The 18,152-nt window shown below is 36.2% G+C and overlaps 3 protein-coding genes across 4 annotated transcripts; 2 read left to right on the top strand and 1 right to left on the bottom strand.

The window, feature by feature from the left end:
- The first annotated feature begins 160 nt into the window (after positions 1-160).
- LOC18047642 (pentatricopeptide repeat-containing protein At5g48910) lies at positions 161-2,323 on the top strand. The gene has a single exon (XM_006443594.2). It carries the CDS (start codon positions 238-240, stop codon positions 2,164-2,166), a length of 1,929 nt encoding a protein of 642 aa, XP_006443657.1. The 5' UTR covers positions 161-237; the 3' UTR covers positions 2,167-2,323.
- A 6,676-nt stretch (positions 2,324-8,999) lies between these two features.
- LOC18047641 (putative kinase-like protein TMKL1) lies at positions 9,000-13,007 on the top strand. Of its 2 annotated transcripts, XM_024188253.1 has the most exons (3): positions 9,000-9,509; positions 9,642-10,550; positions 12,059-13,007. In XM_024188253.1, the coding sequence occupies exons 1-3, from the start codon at positions 9,152-9,154 to the stop codon at positions 12,697-12,699; spliced, it is 1,908 nt and encodes a 635-aa protein (XP_024044021.1). In that variant the 5' UTR covers positions 9,000-9,151; the 3' UTR covers positions 12,700-13,007. The 2 variants fall into 2 exon arrangements, with proteins under 2 accessions (XP_024044021.1, XP_006443656.2); XM_006443593.2 differs by having other exon boundaries at positions 9,000-10,550.
- A 694-nt stretch (positions 13,008-13,701) lies between these two features.
- Positions 13,702-17,688, bottom strand: LOC18047640 (probable pectate lyase 8). Its single transcript, XM_024188254.1, has 7 exons — positions 17,483-17,688; positions 17,322-17,375; positions 16,647-16,724; positions 14,507-15,149; positions 14,302-14,405; positions 14,069-14,207; positions 13,702-13,970 (listed from the first exon to the last, which is right to left on the bottom strand). Exons 1-7 carry the CDS (start codon positions 17,584-17,586, stop codon positions 13,749-13,751), a joined length of 1,344 nt encoding a protein of 447 aa, XP_024044022.1. The 5' UTR covers positions 17,587-17,688; the 3' UTR covers positions 13,702-13,748.
- Positions 17,689-18,152: the final 464 nt, after the last annotated feature.

The following is an 18,152-nucleotide window of genomic DNA, read 5'->3' as shown; positions in this document are numbered from 1 at the left end:
ATTTAATAATATATTTTTTTTTTAAAGTAAAACATATAAAATTACTTTAAAGTATAAATAACCTCATTCTAATAATAATGATAATAATGAGAATAATGATGATGATATAAATAAAAATAAATAAAGCCGCAAACATAAATTTCAACTGTAATTCAAAAGACAATCTCATCCACGCAGAAAACTCAGAACTCCACTCTTCTAACTCACGAAACACGTCTCAAACAGAAAAGAACTCAAATGAACTTAGCAACAATTTACAAACCCACAACAACAAATTCATCACCACACCCATCATCTCAATTCCCAGAGATCACAAAATGCAAGAGCATGCGAGAATTAACTCAAGTCCACGCCCACTTCATCAAAACCGGTCAAATCCGCGACCCACTTGCCGCAGCCGAAATCCTTCGCTTCTGCGCCGTCTCCGATCTCGGCGACTTAGAGTATGCGCATAAGGTTTTCACCCAAATTCGTGAACCCAATTGCTTTTCTTATAACACTATCATAAGAGCTTTCTCTGAGTGTAAAGATGATGATGATTCATTGCATGCGTTATTGGTTTTTTATCAAATGGTCAGTGACGGCCTTGTGTTGCCTAATAAATTTACATTCCCTTCTGTGTTAAAAGCCTGCGCTAAAACAGCGAGGCTTCGAGAAGGAAAGCAGGTTCATGGGTTGATAGTTAAATTTGGATTGGTTTATGATGAGTTTGTTGTAAGCAATCTCGTTAGAATGTATGTTATGTGTGGGGATATGGATAATGCTCATAGATTGTTTTATAAAAGTGTTGTTGAGTTTGGAAATAATGGATTGTTATTGAGAGATACGAGGAGGCAAGAGGGTTATGTGATTTTGTGGAATGTGATGATTGATGGGTATGTTAGACTTGGAAATTTTAGAGCTTCTAGAGCCTTGTTTGATGAAATGCCTCAGAGAAGTGTTGTGTCATGGAATGTGATGATATCTGGGTATGCTCAAAATGGGCAGTTTAGGGAGGCGATTGAGATGTTTCTTGAGATGCAAAACGGAGATGTTTGTCCAAATTATGTCACATTGGTTAGTGTTCTTCCTGCAATTTCACGACTTGGGGCTCTTGAATTGGGTAAATGGGTGCATTTGTATGCAGAGAAGAATGCAATTGAGATTAATGATATCCTCGGCTCTGCACTGATTGATATGTATTCTAAGTGTGGGAGCATTGAGAATGCAATTCAAGTCTTTGAGAGGATACCCCAAAGGAATGCAATTGCATGGAGTGCTATGATTGGAGGGTTTGCCATGCATGGTCGAGCACAGGATGCTCTTGATTGTTTCTCCAGAATGGAACAAGCTGGTGTAAAACCTAGTGATGTTGTGTATATTGGTCTCCTGAGTGCTTGCAGTCATGCAGGTTTAGTGGAAGAGGGTCGGTTAATGTTCAACCACATGGTAAATGTCACTGGTTTGGAACCTAGGATTGAACATTATGGCTGTATGGTTGATCTTTTAGGTCGTGCTGGTCTTTTGGAAGAAGCTGAAGAGCTTGTACTGAATATGCCAATTGAACCGGATGATGTGATATGGAAGGCCTTGCTTGGTGCTTGTAAAACTCATGGAAACATTGAAATGGGGGAACGTGTAGCAAAGGTGTTAATGAAATTGGCTCCTAATGACAGTGGAGCTTATGTCGGTATATCAAATATATATGCTTCTTCAGGAAATTGGGAGGGGGTTGCAGAGGTAAGATTAAAAATGAAACAAATGGACATAAGGAAAGACCCTGGTTGCAGTTGGATTGAACTGAATGGTATGATACATGAATTCCTTGTGGAAGATGATTCCCATCCCAAAGCGAAAGAAATTCATTCAATGTTGGAAGAAATTTCCAGCCGCTTAAGCTTGTCGGGTTATAGGCCAAAAACCACACAAGTCTTGCTTAACATGGAGGAGGAAGGGAAAGAAAGCGCCTTGCACTATCACAGTGAGAAGATTGCAATTGGTTTCGGTTTAATCAGTACAAACCCTGGAACAACACTTCGGATAGTCAAGAATCTGCGAATTTGTGAAGATTGTCACTCTTCACTGAAACTGATCTCAAAGATATATAAACGCAAGATAATTGTCAGAGATCGAAAGCGATTTCACCATTTTGAAAACGGATCATGTTCATGTATGGACTATTGGTAAAACTTCTTACTCTTTTGGCCCAACATTGTACTGCTACTACTTAAGGTATCAGGCATTGTTTATTCAGAACTTTACATTAGAGTGAATGAAATTACTTGAAAATCTTAACATGATTAATATAATTGCATTTTAATTTAATAATTCCCCACCTTTGAGTACCTCATATGTCTTTAGCCACAAGATTTGACAATGAATTGAATGGAACGGAGTTTATTCCTCAATAGCTGCATTTACTTGTGCCAAAGGATGCCTTCGTTATTTTTCCTAATGGCTTTCCAGCTAAAGGATCTTGCCTTTCATAATAATTGGGCTGATTTCCCTTACCCTCCTGAGGCAATTGTCTTCGACTTGGGCTCCAATTGATATTGTGGGTAACATGACTCGTTGATGTTGTGAAATGAAAGTTGTGAGAAATAAAAATTGATAGTAGTAGATAAATATGATTTATAAATTATAATTTTGATAAAAATAGTATATTACAGTAGAATTTCGATAAATTATAGTCATTTGGGATTGCTTTTGAGAAGTTCAAAAGTAGTTTTGAAAAGTTAAAAGTTTATTTTGGTGTTTGATAAATTTTTAAAAAAATCATTTTTGGTGAAATCATATCATCTTACAAAAGATTTAGAAAAGTTATTATTTCCTTATTTTTCAAAATCTTATGTAGGATGAGATGATTTTGCCAAAAATGATTTTGAAAAGTAAGGAATGAATAACTTTTCTAAATTTGATTTTGAAAATTATTTTCATACTTAATATAATTTTATAGGATTCACCTACGGTACCACAGTGATACCGTATCACTGCTTTTGTTTTTTGTTCCAGTACAGCTGTAAATTTTTATAGAACCTTTTTTACTCATTTTTATTTTAACTTTGTTTCACAAATATTAAGTTAATTTCTCCCAAAGCCGTGAATCCTTCAACGGCCGATCAATGGCAAATCGGCTCCCCCGGTAGTTGTGGTTGGTCAGAAAAGACTGAGGGAATTGTGGGGAACAAAACCCAAGTGGTTCCGTCACCGGAAACCGGCGAATTGAAGCGGCGATTCCGCGGCTTTTCACGGCTTCGATTGGCAGCTTTCCGAACGGTTTCCTGCGATAAGGATGGCATGGACATGACCGGCGTCGCATGAGCTTCCTATCGGTACCAACCTTCGCCGGTATCGTGGCCAGAAAAGGAAACGGAATCCGGGTCGAGTTTGAGGGTTCGGGTCGAACCGGTTCTTTTTGCGACAAGGATGGCATGAAGATGACCGGCGTCGCACAATCTTTCGATCGGTACCAACCTTGGTCGAAGGAGTGGCCGGAAACGGAAACGAAATCCGGGTCGAGTTCGTGGGTATTGTGATAAAGAGAGGGGTATTGTGATGTATTTGCAATATAGAATAAAAATATGTAAATAGTAAATAGTTTAAGGTATTAACTAAAATATTCATATGAATGCAGTAGAAATTAACTTAATATTTGTAAAGCAAAGATTAAATAAAATTGAGTAAAAAGGGTTCTATGAAAATTTATAATTGTGCTGGCACAAAAGACAAAAACAGTGGTACGGTACCAGTGTGGTACCGTTGCTTAATCCAATTTTATATACATCTTCATATATATTACAAAAATTCAAAATTATCCTTATCAATTAGGAAATAAAATCATTAACTTTAAAGAGATTATTATTATTACCAATTATATTGAGATAACAAAATTATAAAAAAAATTAATAATATAAAATATTTATTTTAGTTATCAATTACTATATATACAAGATTAAAAAAATTTATATAGATATTTATAAATGTGTAAATCAATTTTATTCACTTTATATTTAATTCAATTATTTACATTCTTTCAACAATTTAACAATAAGATTTACTGAACATATATAACAACTTTAAAACTTACAGTACTTTTAAAAATTAATTTTACCAAACATTTGACTGATTCTTTTTATAGCTGATTATTTCTACAACACAACTAATAGTAATTATTTTCAAGGCTACGGTATTTCTAAACTGGCCCTTAAAACATTAAAACTATGAAAAATTTATTAATTTATCGAATATTAATATATCGATAAATTAATAAATTATTTATTTTATGAAGAAATTTCTAGATTATTGTAGAATATGTTTTATTTGTCTTAATTTAGTATTTATTATGTGTTTCGTTTGACTAGTATTTATTTATTATCTTACCAACCATTCTACATCAACATTAGTACCAAAAGGATCTCTCTAAAGTCTGAGACAATCAATATGTTTACACCATGCAAAGTCTGAGATGTCACCAATGAATATGTTTACACCGTGCTTGACAAATTCGTGCAAATTGAAAATTCTTTGTGTCAAGCGTCAACGTACATACATAATGATGCTGAAATTAGGCTAAAATTTTCAAATTCCTTTATGGTGCCTCAGTCTACTTTGAAAAAGTAATTAGGGGCTTGGAAAATATAATTAAAAGCATGATCCTCCAATATAGGTCAAGAATGCATGCAAGTTATAACCAAATTACCTACTAAAATTATCATTTCTTGAAAAGCTCTTCATTAGAAGCCATGATTGTGTACTTGGGCGAAAAAAATTGGCTGTCAAATTCTGTAATTTTTTATGATTTTTCATTTTTCTCTCTCATATTTGGATGAAATGATGAAGAGGGACAGCCATAAAGGTCAAAGATTTGCGATATGATTTCGTATGAAGGTGGGGTGATGAAAAATCATAGAGTGTTAAGGAAACCAATAATTCATTAAGACTTGGCGTGAGTTTGAATAGCAAAATGCCAACAAAATACGTTACACACTCCATCTTTTTCCAAATCTGTGTCGTCGTCGTCATATCCCAACCACTTGCTCATTCTTTTCAATAGCGTTTGAGGATTAAGACACTCCTCCAATAAAGTTTCTGCGTAGGATTCCCGGCGCATAATTCAAACACCAATTATTTTATGCATTCCTTCTCAAAACAAAAAAAAAAATATTATGTATACTGTTATCAATTATTATTATTATTATTTTTTTTTTTTCAGAAAATTACTTACTTATCCCCTATGTTTTTGTTTCATCCGATATCCCCACCCTCTAACGTCTAGTCTCGAAATAATAAAATCCATGGCCAGACCCATGAATGAGTGAGATAAGATACACGTGTTTAAAGTTAACCTTAACATCGCCTTGTATACTAGGGGTGTTTAAAATCCGGTCCGATCCGCTCAACATGTCTGATCCGTAAAAATTCGGTTCGTAAAAATCCGATCCGTAGATTGGTGAATTGGATTGGATTAAAAATTTAAAAATCCGCAACTGGTGGATTGGATATGGATTCACTTCTGTAAATCTGTAAAAATCTGTCAATCCCGCAAAAAAATATTTATTTAATTAAAAAATTTATAAATATGACATTACTAATAAATAAGTAAGTTAAATGTAATTACATACTTATATTAACACCATAAGATACCTTATTCATTATTCAAAAATAACATAAATAATTAAATAATTAAAATATACAAAGATAAGTTGTACAAATTCTTAAACAAAATAAAAAATTATAAACCAAACAAAACATTTATCCTAAATGCCACTTCACCGAAGCAGCCACTAGAAAACCAAAAACCTTGACTTCTTAAACTTTTCCATCACAAATACACAAAAAAAACCCTTGACTTCATATCCTTCCCTGTCACAAGCACAGAGCCACCAGCACCCAAAGATTCTTACTAGCTTTAGGGTGCGTTTGGGATTGAGGTTGGGCAGTTGTACCTTAAAAGTTACAGCACTAAAGTGTTTGGTAAACACTAACTGCCATAACTTTTAAACTATGTTGATATGATTTTTTCACTTGTATAATACAAAATCTATTATATATTTAATAATTTAATCAAAATTATTATTTAAAATTTATATTTACTATATATTATTAACTTTTATTTCATAGTTATAGTTTTTTTTTCCATAGCAGCTGTAGCTTTTAAACTACTGCACCTCAATCCCAAACGCACCCTTAAACTTCTCATTCGGCCATCTTCTCCAACAATTCTTGATCTTTGTGCAAACAGTCATTTGAAAAAAATTATTTATTTGTTAATTTTTTTATTCAACAATTTTTTTTTATTTGTTATGTATTTCAATTATGTTTGTTTAGTTTAGGTTAAAGTACGAAATACAAATTGGCAGCATACATTTTTCTTTTTGATGTGTCATAATTTGATAATTTAAATGTATTATTGTAACTTTAATTGAACAATTAATTTTAATGTATTATATTTTAAAACTTTAAATGTATTATTTTAGCTTTATTTAAACAATTAATTTCGGTGTGTTATATTTTAAAACTTTAATGCATTATTTTGGTTTTATTTAAATAATTAATTAATTTAAATCTTATTCAATTTTGAATTTGATTGGTAGTAAACTTATTTTTATATTATTTTTTTTCATTTTATTAGTTCGTGGATTGGACCGAATGAAAAATTTGTAATCCGCAGATCAATCCGCAAAATGATGGATTGGATATGGATTGAATCAAATCCGCATCCGATCCGCAAACATATGAATTAGATTTGAATTGAGTTTAACCAGTCCGTGGATTGGATTGGATTGAAAATTCATAATTCGCAAAATCGTGGATTGGATATGGATTGATGTCCGATCCGCGAACACCCCTATTGTATACTATATAAGAGACATGTACTATCAACTCAAATTCAATAAGTATTAATTTATTCATCGCAATATCTAAAACAACTCAAAATACTCTAATTTCTTTCATTTGTTTTACTACTTATAAGTATAGAGAAAAAAAATTCAAGTGCACACGTTCATGTTTTGTAAATAATTATTATAAAATTGAAAAAAAATCATAAATTTTAATATTATTTGTGTCGTTGAAATTCACAACTTTTATAAGACGCATGAGAAAAATGTTAAGAACGAAATATATATGTTCAACATGAAGGAAATATTAGGTGAACTAATTCTTAATTTGACTCTTTGCCATACAAAAAAGTAGTCAAAACACATACATATACAATCTTTACAAGTTAACTAGAATTTGCATAAATGTTAAGTTCATCCGAATCCTAGCGTTAGTAGGAGTTTTTTTAATTTTTTTTTTTTTATAACTCTCACAAGTTTTCTATAATTATGCTAGCTGTAAACAATATTCACCTTGAAGAAATCTCAAATTTTCGATGCAGCGTGAAAACTGAAAAGCATTGTACAAAAGAAGAAAAGGGCATTCCCGAAAGCATCATTTAGAAAATTAAAATGGCCAAAGGCGAAAATAAGAGCCTGTTTTTTTTGGTGAAAATGACCCTACTTCATTAATATATGATTATCTTTTTTTAACACCTGAAATTTAAAGTTCATGCTTTCCCCCTTCTTCATCATGCTCCCTGTCCCTGTGCTGCTGTTCGAATAAAAAGGCGCCATAGGACATATAGATTCTCCTTCTCCTCATTGCCCTTTCCACTTGATGGCTTAGGCTTTGCCTCTCTTTTGTACTTTGACCCACAAGCATGTGGGCCCATGTAAGACCTCCTATGGCTTACCCAACACCATCATGATCTAGCTACACTCGTCATCTCCACCGTCAATCGTACGATGGATTTCATGGGCCCACTAAAGACTTCCACTCAATCGTTAATTCAACTTTTATGTTAAAAATATTCCTTTTTTCCAGAAAGTTGAAGAAAATTTCCTTTACTTCTTAATATTTGAGCTAATTAAATAATTAGTTCTTATATTTTCATCCGTTGATGGTTTATTTTGATATTAGCTTACGCCAACCATACAAGCAAATACCATCGGCAGTGCCCATCCTTTTCTGCATGGATTTGAGTCCAATAATTTATTTTTTTATAATTTAATTGAATAGAGATATATTTTTTCCTATTAATGTGTATAGAGTAATATATCCACGAATATTTAGGTGATAATAGACATTTAGACTATAATAAACTCATCCAAAATAGTTCAAAAAGTAAATTTTTTATTATATCAAAAAAAAATTTACATGATATGAAAAATATTATTTTATTCTTAAAAGTCATATTTAATAGCCACAAATAACGAAATTGACCTTTCGATAATATTTAAAATATAAAGACTCACTAAGTGATTAGTCTAAAATTTAGGGACTGAGAGGAAATTACCCTATTGCCGGCAAACTCTTTATCGGTGAGTCCTAATGTATTCTCTCGATATAACAGAAGCGATCAGCAGACGGTAGTAAAGAGCTAGCTGAGTGAGTTGTGTAACGGGCACCGAAAATTTTGGAAGGCTAATATTATGAATGAGCCCCCTTTTCTTTATTTTATTTGCATATTTCCTAAACTACTTTAGTTTTCTTTCGAAATCATCCTAAAGTCACAAGAATTTTTTCCCTTTTTTGTTTTTTTGTTTTTCTAGACACGCGTAGAATGATAAAAGATGGAACATCATACGAACATATGAACTATCTCTGAACTTTTACTTTGAAAAGACAATGCCTGCTGCGTTGCTGTTGGTGGTGGCGTCCTGCAAAACCAACTTTCAAAAAAAATAAAATAAAAAAAATTCAAAAGTAAAAAAAATTATGATTCGAAAGGCGAGCGTGAAGGGAATTAATTAATGTCAAGAAAAACAATCATCAATAATTTATTAATATGGCGCTCCTTTCAAGTGCACCTCTTCCCCAGCAACATCACCATTCAAATATCATGATTGTTTGAAAACTTAGCTTTGATTAACGTTAAACGGTGTATGATCAAGGAGGGGATTCCAGTTTTACACTCCCATTTGATTATTTCAATTGAAATAGACAAATCATGACCGTAGAATTATTGGCTATTCAGTCTATGAGATGAAGTTATATGCATTTTAGTCAACACTCTGTCAGCTTTCCCAAAAAGAAAACTCTTTCATAAAACTTCACAAAACCACACACTCAGTACCAATTTTACTTTTCTCCTCTTTGCTTCTCTTTCTTCTTTGTCCCTGCTTCGTTCATGGCGTTTTTGAAACTTTGCTGCTGCTACATTGTCTTCTTCTTCTGCCTCACTGAGTCTTTAGCTTCTTCGTCTCCAGCTTCTGCTTCATCAGACGTTGAGCTTCTCTTAGGAAAGATCAAAAGTTCACTACAAGGTGACGATGAGAACATGCTTTTATCTTCATGGAACATATCAGTGCCTTTGTGTCAATGGAGAGGGCTCAAATGGATCTCCACAAATGGGTCTCCTCTTTCATGCAGTGACATCTCTTTACCACAATGGGCAAACCTTTCTCTTTATAAAGACTCATCTATTCACCTTCTCTCTATTCAGCTCCCGTCAGCTAACCTCACTGGGTCACTCCCTAGGGAGCTTGGTGAGTTCTCTATGCTTCAAAGTTTGTACCTTAACGTCAACTCACTCAAAGGAACCATCCCTTTTGAGCTTGGTTACAGCTCTTCACTATCTGAAATTGATTTGAGTGCTAATCTTTTTACTGGTGTTTTAGCTCCATCTATTTGGAATTTATGTGATAGGCTTGTGTCTCTAAGGCTGCATGGTAATTCACTCACTGCGGCTCTCCCTGAACCTGCACTTCCAAACTCTACTTGTAGCGACTTGCAGTATCTTGATTTGGGTAGCAACAAGTTTTCAGGGAGCTTCCCTGAGTTTGTTACTAGGTTTGAGGCTCTTAAAGAGCTTGATCTTTCGAATAACTTGTTTTCAGGTTCCATTCCTGAGGGTTTAACTAGGTTGAGCCTCGAAAAGTTGAATCTTTCTCACAATAATTTTAGTGGTGTGTTGCCAGTTTTTAGCGAATCAAAGTTTGGTGCGGAGGTTTTTGAAGGAAACAGTCCTGACCTTTGTGGGTTTCCTTTAAGAGATTGTAATGGAAATTCTAGGTTGAGTTCAGGGGCAATTGCTGGTCTTGTGATTGGATTAATGACTGGAGCTGTGGTTTTTGCTTCGTTGTTAATTGGTTATGTGCAAAATAAGAAGAGAAAAAATCGGGGAGATAGTGAAGAAGAATTTGAGGAAGGAGAAGATGAGGAAAATGGTATGAGTGGAGGTAGTGCTGCTGGTGGTGCTGGTGGTGAAGGAAAGCTGATTATATTCCAAGGCGGCGAGCATTTAACATTAGAAGATGTGTTGAATGCTACAGGCCAGGTTATTGAGAAGACAACTTATGGGACTGCTTATAAGGCAAAGCTTGCAGATGGAGCGACCATAGCTTTGAGATTGTTGAGGGAAGGTAGTTGCAAAGATAGGAGTTCATGTTTGCCTGTGATACGGCAATTGGGAAAGGTTCGACATGAGAATTTGATTCCTTTGCGGGCTTTCTATCAGGGAAAGAGGGGGGAGAAGCTACTCATTTATGATTACTTTCCCAGCAGGACACTCCATGATCTTTTGCACGGTATGAACATTTTGTTGTACTTTCTCTGCTTTTAATTTATGTGCCAGCCTCTTATGAGTGCTTTATTGCTTATACCACTATCAGACTAGGTGTAAGAGCTGAATCTCCTTTAATTGCCAAAGCATATGTAAATTGCTAAAAGATTGCCCTGCATTTACTTAATTGATTAAGCAACGGATAATTGTAAGAAACAAACACAAGAAGTTGCACCATTCATAAGACACATTAAGTTGCCCAGGATAGATACCTGTGGAATGTCTCTTTGTTCCTTTGGAAAGTACTATCTCTTATACTTTGTAATAGTGAATACAGGTGATTACAAAAAGGTGTCCACTGATGTTGGAAACTAAAGAGAACATTTGTTATCCAGAAACCCCCATCATTGTGATATCTCGACTATAATATGAAAATAAAAAATAACTCTGCTGCTAGTAATATTGAAACAAATTCCTTGGGCTTTAGCTCAAGCGGTGGCCATCATACCATCTTTAGAGCTGGACCACTTAGAGCTGTAGGACCAGTTGATGATCTCTAAGCAACTTCATTCTCTTCCAACAACTTTACATCGTGCAAAATTATGAACAAATCCATGGTATCTGATCAAAGGATTGTGCTTCCTAACAGAATTTCAAGTAGCTGATAAGCATTCTATTGTCCTAGAAAATACTTGCATTTACTTCTATAATAAAATGCTTGAATTATCTGTTCTTACTAGAGTGGTGTGCTGGCTTAGCCATATGGTATAATTTCAGAGGGTAAAGCCCAGTTTGAACTGTAGAGGCCTGTTAGGTTTCAGGGCTAGGTCAAGCTTTATAAAGGTCAGTTAGCATTGACCGAGCCAAGGCTAAATTAGCGTTCTGAACTACATGTACATAGATATATTGGATCATCTTAAGTTTAATGATTGTTGCTGTCTGTATGCGCAAAAGTCAACACTGAACTTGTTTATCGATGTACACAATGCCCAATGTTTGTCCCAAACTCAGTGTTAACCAATTGCCCACCTTCACACCAAAAGCAATGAAGGTTTAACTCAACTCAATGTCCATTCCTCCACCACATCGAGCAACCCAATTTTGTTTGCAGCATACGGCATATTTGATCAAATTTTATCGGAAATTTGTCATCCTTTCTTTCAGATAGCTTACCAATTGACTGGGCTCTCTTATTAGTTTAGGCCAAGGGCCATTCTTACACTCATCACAAACAACTCCTTGTTATGTGCATTTAGCAAAGGGAAGCCCAATTGCTCATAATGTTTGGGCTCAGTGATACAATAAGTAAAGCTCATGTCCCTCAGTGAAGATCAATAAAGGAATCCACTTTTTCATTCCAACATAATCTAAAACGTGAAAATATTAATCTTCTCTAGAAGTCATCGCATAGCTATTTGACCTTAATGATCCATTACTTGTTCAAGAGTTATATATATTTTTGATGTTACAAATTGTTGGGATAGAATTCAAGTTAATAATTCTTATTTTTTTATGTCATCTGCTTGAACGCAGATACTATAGCTGGAAAACCGGTGCTGAATTGGGCTCGACGACACAAGATCGCATTGGGTATAGCCAGGGGGCTTGCATATCTTCATACTGGCCATGAGATACCCATTACACATGGGAACGTAAGGTCCAAGAATGTGCTTGTAGATGACTTTTTTTTGTCTAGACTCACTGAGTTTGGGCTTGACCAGTTAATGGTCCCAGCAGTTGCAGACGAAATGGTAGCACTTGCAAAGGCCGATGGTTATAAGGCACCAGAACTTCAAAGGATGAAGAAATGCAGTTCCAGGACAGATGTTTATGCATTTGGAATACTTTTATTGGAGATTCTGATAGGAAAGAAGCCAGGGAAAAGTGGGAGAAATGGTGAGTTTGTCGACTTGCCTTCGATCGTGAAAGTGGCAGTTTTGGAGGAGACGACAATGGAGGTATTTGACATGGAGATTATGAAGGGGATAAGAAGTCCAATGGAAGAAGGTTTAGTTCAGGCATTGAAGCTTGCAATGGGTTGCTGTGCTCCCGTAGCTTCAGTTAGACCCACCATGGATGAAGTTGTGAAGCAGTTGGAAGAGAATAGACCAAGAAACAGATCAGCTCTGTATAGCCCAACTGAAACAAGGAGTGAAATTGGTACCCCTTTCTAAGCTTCTTTTTTTTTTCTCCCCCCTAACATTTTCTTCAAATTCTGTGTTTTAATTATCATGTCCTGCTCTCTCATTAGATTCGCGAATGTAGGGAATAGGAATGGTGCAATATTTTCGAAATGAAGGTTATAATTTGGCAGATGGATTAGTTCTTAGGCACCTGTTTAATTCACAATATTGCATTCTGTAGTGTGGATTGTCTGAAGAATTATGCTAGAGTCTTGGCCATAACTGTATCTGTAATGGTGACTTCATATTCTCATACCAAGCTACATTTCATACGAGTAACATGGACTTTGACATGCAGTCCGGCGATTAAATTCAAAATGTTAAGTAGATGAGCTAGGCAGCACATGCTTAGGCCTTTAGGCGTTTTCCCATCACATGCAAGTAATGTGGTATTGTCATTAGCACGACATAAAATTATGCATGTAACAAGTAAATAATCTCTAGTCCCTAATAGCAGTAACAAATCACTTGCCATCATGTGCAACTTGTGCTTAAATTGATTTTTAAAGCAGAGAGAGACACATAAGAGAATTAACTCTTAATTACAGAGCATAATGAAGAAAAAAGTGGGCACTACTAGTTATAATAACCCGACAGAGAATCTTTTGCTTATAACAGTCTAACGCCGTCCAAATAAAAGTGAAGTGCAAAGAAAATGAAAATTGATAGTTACATAGGCAGAAATGGGTGAAGTAAGCAGTTCATATGGGGGAAGATACTTGGGGGAAGGAAAAATAAAGTGAACAACACTACGGCAGCTAAACAAAGTATGCCGAGGTCGATCGATGAATGGGATTATGACAAGTGAAGTCATGTTCGCGTTGTATATGGGGATGACATATGACAATTTTTGAAAAAAAATTTGTACACTTGTCAAATATCTGGTTGGGAGTTGGGACAATCAAGTTTAAGGGAAGGGGTGTTGTAAAACTTCACAGAATAACGATGGTGATGACTGCTGATAAAGGGAATTTTTTTTTTAATAAAATGTTCTTTTTTTTTTTGGTTTTGCTGGTGTGGTGGATGGGATTGATCAAGGGTCAGCATAGGCGACCACGGCGGCATCTAAGGGCACCGGCATTAGATGTAAGAGTGCCGACCGAAGAAGAAGATTTAGCCCCTAAGCTGGAGGCCCTTGCGTAGCTGGCGCCAGATCCAGCTCCCGATGGAGTGAAGTAGGCTCCATTCAGCAACATGTCTCCCTCTGATCTCCAATTCCAGCCCCTCCATACAGCAGTTGACGTGTCAACCCTCTTGGTAACCTGGCCCCATCAGTTTTATCACAATCGTTAATCAGCATAATCAATAATCAATCACATAATTAGAAAACATTAATTCTTAAAATGATTGACAAGGATACCTCTTTAGCAAAAGTATTTTCTGGGGCAAGATATCTGTTTCCCTGGCTGTTAATCGTGGGATTAGCACTTCCACCAATCGCATACATTACCCAGTGTGTGTAGTCATTGTTCACCACGTGGAAATACCCATGCCTACACCTGTTCAAATGCCCAAATTCTCAGGCAATTAAAAATTGCTTGCATTGAAACAAATCAAGAGGTGGTCACACTGAAGGAGGAAAATATGCATTACCTTGGCATTCTTTGGATAAGACCTTCCCCAAAATGGTTGTAAGCTATGGTCACTTGCATCACCTTGTCTCTAGTGTAGGAATCACTGTGGCCCAATAGCATAACCTGTATAGCATCAGTCACATAAGAAAAATTTATCTTATCCTGTTCCATAATTGATTAAACCAATTGGCAAACTTGATGCGTGGAGGAAGATATATAAACACCTCATTGTGGTGGGTGAAGTAGTTGTTGGAGACGGTAATTGCTGTTGATCCCATAATAGCATCAATAAGACCATCAGCACAATTAGATAGAGAATTGTGATCAATCCAAATATGGCTTGATCCAAAAATAGAAATGGCATCTCCATCGGCCATTGTTCTCCACCCATAATGACTCGGCGAGCTACGAACCATGGCATTCCCAGTAGGTTTGCAGTCATGGATATTTATACCGTGAATAATGACATTCGTGATGAATTGGATTGTGATGCAAGCACCATTGGCAATGTGTACATTGACACCACGGCCATCAATTGTCTTAAAGCTGTTCATAATAAGCTCTTGCTTGAGTGTGATCACCATGTCTCGCTTGAACACAATCCACAAAGGCCTGTCCTGAATGACAGCGTGCCTTAGTGTGCCTGGTTTGGGGTTAACTGCGTCATCATCCCCTGGGTCGCTAACAACATAATACCTGCCATCGCGGCCACCGACGGCGTTGCGTCCAAAACCGATGGCACAGTCAGCAAGCCGCTTTCGGCGCAAATACCACCGGCTATCACAGCGCCAGCAATCATCAATTGGGTTGCCGGTTCCACATGAGAAATATCCCAATTTTCTCCTTTCAGTGCTATTGCGAATTGCCCTGATAAATTTAAAAAAAGAAAAAAAAAACCAAGTTCATAATTATTATGATCATCATATTAGTTGATTCTCAAAGCATGTGAAGATTAATTAAGAAGAGGCGACATTGATGGACAATTATAATGACAAGATTAATAAGTTCGAGAATTAAACCATTGTCGCTCCTAGGCTGGCCATGTGACATAGCGAGTTAGATGTATACGGATAGATGGATACGGCTCATACGGAAAGGTGATATTATTGACCCACATTAGGCTGTTAGAAATAAAAGCTAAGTGGGGGAACACTGATTCCTGTCTGGTACTTGGTGCGTCGGTGGACATTAAAAATTGGACTCTCAATTCATTCAATAACATAATTATGTCAGTAGAGCAACTAGTAGATCAGGATCACCTAAGAATTCCATGTTAGTTTTCTTGTATGAAACCAGATCAGTGATTTGTGATCTGAACCCTTGACAGCCTGGAGAAAGGGAGCATAATTTAAGTCGTCTACCCCACCAAATGAAGATATAATAAGACAGTGCATGATATTGTTGTCGTTTTAAATCAATGCACAGGACAGATTCTCATTCCTGCGTTCTTCTATATGTGGCATAAGTAATAATCATGTGAAATAAGTTAATAAGATTAATAAATTTCCTCCAACAAACCCCTTTTTTTTTTTTTGCCCCTAAGGATGTTTGATGCATAAACACCAAATCTTATCCTCTACTACTACTACTTGAATTCAAGTGATCGCAAGCACATAATTCGTTTATGATAAATTAAGCTGCACTCAGGTGGCACGTTTTCTACAGCAAACTACTAAAGCAAAAATGGACTTTTACTTGTCACAGTATAATCATCTTATATGTATTCAACTAATGGTTCTAGTTCCAGACAAAAATAATCCAACAACCTTTTAAAATATATATGAAAATTGAACTTAAAGTTGCACCGCCATTGGCAAAAGGCATGAAATTGAAAAGCTATCGTACTTGGGAATGATACTTGGATAAGATAGGTAAAAAAAAAAAAAAGACGAGAAATAAAATAAGAGCGCGAAGCGCGGATCTCACTACAAGGGCATGTGGATGGGCTGGCAACTAAAATTTACAAGGGCTGAGGGATTGCAAATTTGCATCAGGTGGGAACATGGTCGATGCTGATTCCTCTTATGAATAATAAATTGGACGGTGGTCCAATTGGCAATGTTTAAGAATTTATCTTATTTTTTTTAAGTGAATAGTTAAAGCAAGGTACAGACCAATGAGCATCAGTTATTGACTGGAATTTGTTCTCGGGTCACATGGGATTGATATGATACGAGGCCAAGTGGTGAAAAAGACGTGTCGAAATTACAAGTAGTCTCGTTAGGTTGATATGTACGGGTCATGTGAGCCCTCATTTTAGGATACTATATTTTATTTTATCAGGTAATAAAAAACAACAGGAGATAATTAAAAGGGAATGAATTGTGCGATTAAATAATAGGGAGAGAAAATAGAGATATTTACATGTCCACCGTAGCAGCAATTTCATCCGGATTATCAACAGCGTGCTCATGAGTCCACTCCTCATCATCGAATTCAATCCTGCAAGTATACAAGACATCCGCAAACCTCAAATTAAGCAATTTTACTCAAATGAAGCGACAGAGAGTTTTGGAAAAGAAAAAAAAAAATGAGAGTGAACACGACGTCGTTTTCATCCCAATGGAATTCTCAATTTTGTTTGCTGGAGTCGGTGACCATCCGCCAAAATGCGGGCATTTGGACTTTTGTAGTCTACTAAATTTACGAATCTAACCTCTAGATTTCCAAAATACGTATCGGGCAATATCGCTAATTCTAATTGAGTGGGAATAGGTACAGACCGAGGGTGTTTTAGGGATATTTTCGAAGGCTGCGGAGGTCAAGTCGTGATTAGTTGATTTTACGGTCAATTATTTTTGTCCAAGGTTGAGAGAACAGTGAGAGTAACGTGAGCGAATTAACGATTCAGATTTTCTATATGAAAATCAGATCCGATCGCACGGCTTAGACGGTCAAACAGTCCAAAAAAAAAAAAACACGGAACTAAAATTGTTTATCTAACTACTGTTCTTACGCCGTCACCACGTGGAAGATTAAGATTTGTTAGAAAGTACAGGAGGAGAAATTGTTGAACTCGTATTAAGCATTAACACTAACCTCTCCGGCATTGATGAGTTGTTCGAGCTCTGCAACTGCTCATTTTTCAAGAACCTTGAAACACGTAACCACGAATACAAGCAAACAATAAGTATTTTAACTGCGCCACACAATCACGTAGAAACAAATAAGAACGCTAAATTTACGTATTTTGAATGTACCTTGAATCTAGCTCGTGCTTCTCCGTTGAGGCATTAGCTGTAACAAACAGCCATAGAATCAGCAATGTACATACAGAGAACCGTATTTGATAAGAAACCACCATTGTTGCTGCTTCAGAGCTCTCTCTCGTTCTCTCTTTCACGGTGACAGTGGCTCTCTCTCTCTCTCTCTCTCTCCGCGTGTTAATAAATTGGGAGAATGAAAAAAAAATGGAACGAAATTGAGTCAAATAAAAAGCTCTGGGGAAGTCGTCTTTATATAGCCGAAAAGTACGTTCGGTAGCCTAATACTAGTAATGCCTAACTCCGTTAAATCTCAAGTTTAGCTATTAACCATGGTTAGGTGTAATTAACCCTACCACTTAACAACCTTCCTAACTGCCGCTAACTGACTCTCTCTCTCTCTCTCTCCCCCTTCGAAAAAGACTCTACTCCTCGCACGTGCCAAGTGCGTCGGTATCTCACGTGCCTCGCCATCTCCCTCTGAAACTCAGCAGCTAATCACGTCCGGACCACCGTCTCCAACTCAGCTTTATTTATATTTTCACTGCAGTCAATGGAGGCGAATGACACATTGCCACGTCGATAATGTCGCCGATTAACTGAAATTGAGGCTAATGCGTACGAATTGGCTGAATAATAGAATAGAATAAGGCCGTCAGTCGACAGG

This window comes from Citrus clementina, unplaced genomic scaffold (assembly GCF_000493195.1).
Source record: "Citrus clementina cultivar Clemenules unplaced genomic scaffold, Citrus_clementina_v1.0 scaffold_3, whole genome shotgun sequence".
NCBI lineage: Eukaryota > Viridiplantae > Streptophyta > Magnoliopsida > Sapindales > Rutaceae > Citrus > Citrus x clementina.
This window is presented reverse-complemented; position numbering and strand designations above follow the sequence as displayed.

Bases quoted from the DNA above. Each gene is read 5' to 3' on its own strand.
- LOC18047640 (XM_024188254.1), bottom strand. From the start codon at position 17,586: ATGGTGGTTTCTTATCAAATACGGTTCTCTGTATGTACATTGCTGATT. The intron at 15,150-16,646 runs GTAAATATCTCT...TAAATTTATCAG, and splicing joins ATTGCTGCTACGGTGGACAT to GGCAATTCGCAATAGCACTG. The intron at 13,971-14,068 runs GTATCCTTGTCA...TGATGGGGCCAG, and splicing joins AAAATACTTTTGCTAAAGAG to GTTACCAAGAGGGTTGACAC.
- LOC18047641 (XM_006443593.2), top strand. From the start codon at position 9,152: ATGGCGTTTTTGAAACTTTGCTGCTGCTACATTGTCTTCTTCTTCTGC. The intron at 10,551-12,058 runs GTATGAACATTT...GCTTGAACGCAG, and splicing joins ACTCCATGATCTTTTGCACG to ATACTATAGCTGGAAAACCG.
- LOC18047642 (XM_006443594.2), top strand. From the start codon at position 238: ATGAACTTAGCAACAATTTACAAACCCACAACAACAAATTCATCACCA.